The sequence below is a fragment of the Austrofundulus limnaeus genome, unplaced genomic scaffold, assembly GCF_001266775.1.
Source record: "Austrofundulus limnaeus strain Quisiro unplaced genomic scaffold, Austrofundulus_limnaeus-1.0 Scaffold91, whole genome shotgun sequence".
NCBI classification, from domain to species: Eukaryota; Metazoa; Chordata; class Actinopteri; order Cyprinodontiformes; family Rivulidae; genus Austrofundulus; species Austrofundulus limnaeus.
The window spans coordinates 732069-737402 of record NW_013952493.1 but is presented as its reverse complement, the minus strand read 5'-3'; the positions used below and the strand labels follow the sequence as shown (position 1 = coordinate 737402).

General features: G+C 38.5%; 1 protein-coding gene across 5 annotated transcripts in view; it reads left to right on the top strand.

The window, feature by feature from the left end:
* Positions 1 to 5334, top strand: part of cadm1b (cell adhesion molecule 1b) — a 327978-nt gene that overhangs the window by 301067 nt on the left and 21577 nt on the right. For 4 of the 5 annotated variants that reach the window (XM_014012463.1, XM_014012461.1, XM_014012459.1 and 1 more), the window contains one exon: positions 5204 to 5254. The exons of the other annotated variant lie outside the window; for it this stretch is intronic. In XM_014012463.1, coding sequence (XP_013867917.1) covers positions 5204 to 5254 — 51 coding nt within the window. The remainder of the gene's footprint in view (positions 1 to 5203; positions 5255 to 5334) is intronic. 5 annotated transcript variants of the gene reach the window in all.

Sequence of the window (5334 nt, the reverse complement as noted above, 5' to 3'; positions counted from 1 at the left end):
GGTAAAGGCTTATCTGAGTGAATTTCAGGAGATAGTAAAGCTGTTGTAGCTGTTGGTGCTTCCAAAAAATAAAAAAATAAAAAATAAAACCTGAATTGTATGTAAATGCAAAAAAAAAAAAAACTTCTAAATATTACAAGTCACTGTGAAATTTCTGAGAATTAAGTTGTTTAAATGGCACCAATCCACTCTGATCAGACATTAGCTCATTATTTTGTTTAGAAGAAATTTCCATTCCTCCAAACTCCGGTTATTCAAAGAGCTATCTACAAGAGATAATGTGTTAATTGTTTATAACCTTTCCACAGAACCTCATTTTGAATGATCCTGTATTTTTAATCAATAACCAACAACCAGTGAGGAGGCAGAGGGGGGGAAGAAAACTGCCAAAACATGCAGCTTTGTCACTGTGACATAGGTTTTCTGTGAGTCTGATAACTCCATGGTTATTCATCATCGTGCTCTGCCAGGCGAATGATGACATCTGCTTGTTCCCAACGGGCCCATGAGGATTTCTCCCAAACAAAAGGACAACATATGCTGCCAAATAGCTCACTCAATGCAGATTATCAAGTTATCACCACTAAATTTCTAATAGCTGACGAGAGAGTCTCCTGAAACGCCTGGGCACAGCGCGCTGTTCTTCAGTAAATCATCTCTGATTCTGAACAAGTAGGGAAAGCAAGATATTTTCATTCACCTACACAGATTCAAAGAGTGGTACTATAGTATTCTAATAGCCCAGACATTTCTGCTGAACTGCCTGTAGGCATTTAGAAACTCATGTATAATATGTGTCTACTGCTGTTAAATCCAAGTATATGATTCATACCATATCCATAACACTCACATGAATGAATTAAAGCARTGGGAAGCAAATTTTCTCTGGCTCTGAATAAAACCTGGAGGATCTATATGTTCAGTGTTTGTGCTTTTGGCCATGACCCCTTCAATTAGTAACTTTGTATCCACAGATTCTACCAATTTCCATTAAACAGTATTTCTGTAGTGCACGAGCTTTGGAAGATCTATGACCTCAGCTCTCTGTAATGAGACACAGGAGATTGGTAAAAAGGTGCTCAAACTGCATATAATTATTGCTGTGACTCCCACTCCTCTTTTCTGGAGGATTTAATGCCAGACAAAATCATGTTGCGGTCCGTGCGAGGATTTGTTGTCCCAGACTAATCACGCTTGCTACAGTAGCTTAATTAGTGTGTGTTCCTGCACCATTGATTGGTCTTAGCATGATAACCTTGTGCAGTTTGTGTGCGGCTTTGCTTCACAGCCACACACCCCATCACTCCTCCTCAGCCCTTGCTGAATTAGCCACATTTTGCAGTGCCCGTCTCCTGTTGCCATTTTGTTTTGCAGTTTACAGACTCCAGTTAAAGCCATCACACAACTGTCAAACACAGCCTTTTGTTCACATACGAGCGCGTAACAAACGGTTTTTATTTTAATGAGGTGTTTTGTTCTTTACGAATGTTTGCCTGTGTGAGATATTGACAGGAGACAGGGTGAACCGTCCATTAATTTTCTCCTCATTCTTCCGCCACCCTCTACCTTCTGCTGGTCCTTCAGGCTCTTCCTATTTCTAAAAGACTAATGACCTTTCACTGTGCGACAGCCCGGACAGGTGGGAGGCTGATGTAAATCCACGTCAAATCAGGTCCCTTTGTGCAGCGGGTATTGTATGTGATCGGTCGAAGGGCTGAGAAAGAGGCTCCTCCTGCTGTTCTCCATGAGGGTCTGTCTGCGACAGCCTTTAAATTGTGCCCCCTGGCTGGTGTGTGCAGTACAAGAGAAGTGGCCAAAGAGAAGCCTTTTCTGTCTCAGTGGTTAGCCCGGTGCTAAAACTCACACACCGCAGCTCCTTTTACCGCTGCGCTTCAGTTTGCAATTGACTTTTTGACCCATAAATCCTCAACGGGCAAAAAAAATAAATAAATTTAGAAAAAAAAGCACTGGAAATTTGGGGTTTGTCAAGGTTTTGACACAACATGAGCAGACAGGACTTATGGCTCTCCTTGTTCTTTTGAAGGCTGTTGGGAAATGATATCCTCCCGAATCACGTTGCAATAAAATGCGGAACAATTGTCAACACCCCAGAGGCAGATTATTTTTGCTGCACAAAAGAATTCATTAAGTAAATTGTATCATCTGCTTAATCTCTTGCAGACAATTCTTTTTATTTGGGAACAGCACCACTATAAACGTTATGCAGTAAGGAGCTATTAAAGGGATTCTTCAGGCCTGTTGAAGTGGGGTTATGCAGAAACGTTCTGAACAAACAATATCTCACCTGCTGTTGATAGCTCTTTAAATGGGCGCAGTTATTGATATTGATACGCTTTAATAAAAATATACCTTACCACCATTTTTTTAATTATATGCTTATTTTGGCAAAACTAAAATATTTTTACAAGAAGCTAAAAGCTGCTCCTGTATTTTGTTCTTGCAAATACCCATAAAGTAAGGAGCGATGTAATGCAAAACTGTTGCCAATGTTTGCAAGAAACTCTGCAAAATATTTGAGATTGGAGTTGTTTTAAGATGCTTTAAATCKACATTAGTTTTGGCCCCACTCAAACTAGCCAGGTAGGATATCTGACACCTTAAAGAAATACACAAAACAAAAAGAAGCCAAATGTCCTCCATGCTGTCGTGTTGGCAGGCAGATTTAAGCAGGCATAGATAAACAATTTTCCCTACATTGTTTCACTTTATGGTTAAATTCTCTCAGATCAAATTGCTCACTGATACAAAAGCGCCCTGAAAATATGGCTTTTCCAAAATGCGCTCATATTTCAGCCCTCATAACGCCTTGCCCAGAGTCATCCAGGCTGGAAATTGCCCATGGAGAATTTGTGTTTGTCTGGATATTTTTTTGTGCCACATCCTATCCCTGCTTTTGTGAAGACCCTCATCCCTGAATGGCCAATTTCCCTCTTCCAGAAACTGACATTTCAGCTATCACACTGCCTTCGGTCATAGGGAAAAAAAATCAGCCCACCCCTGTCTTCAAATGCTGTCAGGCGAGAATCTGCTCCTGATACACCCCTACCACCATCAGCACCACCTCTGCTATACTTTCCATCCCCAGCGGCAACATTATGCTGTCCTTGATGTTTTATCATTAGTTTGGGAGTGTGTGATCCCCCACTGCTGTCTTTTGATGGAGTGCAGACAGTAAAGGCATGGAAACAGCCAGCCAATTTCCCTTGCTGCAGTTCTCCCACAGCAAGGGGTCGGGCTATCTTCCCCATGCACCAGAGCCTGGCAAATATTCCCCTGATGAGCAGAGCTTTCAGCTCTCCTTAGTACTGTTGCATACCTGAATTGCCCTTCATTTTGTCTTTTTGGTTATTTTGTTAGGAGTTAGTGACGGGCCTAATAAGTACAGTTTGCAGCAGAGGATGCTGTGAGCTCTGCTGTGTTGCAGCAGGAGAATAAAGCACTTTAATTTTTAGTCTGGCTTGATTATCCAGACTGTGGGAAGCAGAAATATGTTTTCCACCAATGTCAGATGTTATTCTTTAATATTAATTGCTAAATATATATTTTTTAAAGTACACTAACTTCACAAGGTAAAATTTCATTTTTTTTTTGTATAAAGTACTTTTTAGGTTGGTTTGTGAATGACATTTTTGCTTTAATGGTCTAACACTTCAAAACTTAATGTTGTGCTATAATGTGATACAAAAAAATCATGATCCTCAGATCACAAGCACTGAACACAAATGGTAATCTTGTATTTTTAAGTGTAGAATAAGCATCATATTTAGATTTCATCACAAGTCAGCTGATAAATACAGGAACTATAGTACAAATAGTTAGTTTTACTCATTCACGATTTATTTAAATCAGTGGACAGAACCACTGATCAGTAACCACTGATCATGTATTTTGAATATTGAAAATATAAAATTTAGTCAATAGGGCCTGACGTCAGTGGAAAGGCTTGGTTTTTGTTTAGCTTTTGCTGAAAAATGTTAATTTGTCAATTAAAAGCCTCAAAGTTTTAAAGTTAATGACAGAACTAGAACCTGAGCCAATAAAAGAAAATCCAAACACCTATTTGTCCCTTAAACCTGCTAAAGAAATCTGTCCATGCATTTCCTGCAAACACATTCTCCTGGGTTTACCACAGGCCTTTCTGTCATGTCAGGCTGCTTTGTTTCCAGAGGATAAACCCCCTTTATCCTCAAACTATTCATAGAGCTGCACATTATGTGACGTTTGACTGGTAGTTTGGCTCATGTCATGACATTTCAGTGTCTTTTGAATTTTATAAACTAAAGGATAACAGGGCTATAAAAATATTACTGTGGCTGTTTAAAAAAACAAATGTCAGTTGAACACATGAACATTAAAACAGACTGAATTCCTCCTGCAATCATGCTTCTAGCCTGGATCTTGACAAAACAAATATGAGCTTTCTCAGTGACAGAAAATTATTATTATTATTATTTTAATTTCACTGATGTGCTAACTTTTTGCAAAGGGCTTGTTGCTCCCTCACTGCTTTCTAAAACCCCTTAAATACATAACATTTTATCACTCCTGATCTGCACTCTCGATTTGATTCATTTTGAGATATTCAGGCCCTGAAAAAAACAAGTCGTCTAAAAAACAAAAATAATAAAAGTAACAAACTTTTATGTTTCATCAGACCAAAAAAAAACAACTTCTTGAGCAAATTTTAAAAACAAAACATTAAAGTTTTTCAACCTCATTTTAATACATTTTGATCAAATTTATGTGAAATTATAAAAGGAAACAACAACAAAAGCTTAAATTAGGTTTTTAATTTAGTTTTTAATTGCTCAAGCTTTATTATTTCATAAGATCTTTGCGAAACAAGAAGAAAATTTTAAATTTAATGTCACCACTTGTGTGGAAACAGCTGTCTGTAGGGCCATTAGTACCAGTTAAGTCATATTTTAATGTTCCCGTGCTGACATTTGTTTTTTTTTTTTTACTTCAGAAACTTAAAACAATGTAAACTCATTATTTTAAGTTCAGCCTCKCAGCGACTAACGTGCACTTTACTCACACAGTAGATTCAACATGGGCATGGTTTGTTTTGTTTTTTTAGCCCAGCTTCCCATCTTCAATGACTTTGTCTCTTTCTTTACTCTTGTCTTTATTTCTTATACATGTTCTTTATTTTTTTCCCACTCTTTTTTTTTTCATCTAGATGCTCCCACTACTACCCCCACACCCACCACCAACCCAGTCAGCACGCAAGGTACTGTATTCCCCCACTGCTGTCCCTCTAAGCATCTATGTGTGTGTGTGTGTGTGTGTGTGTGTGTGTGTGTGTGTGTG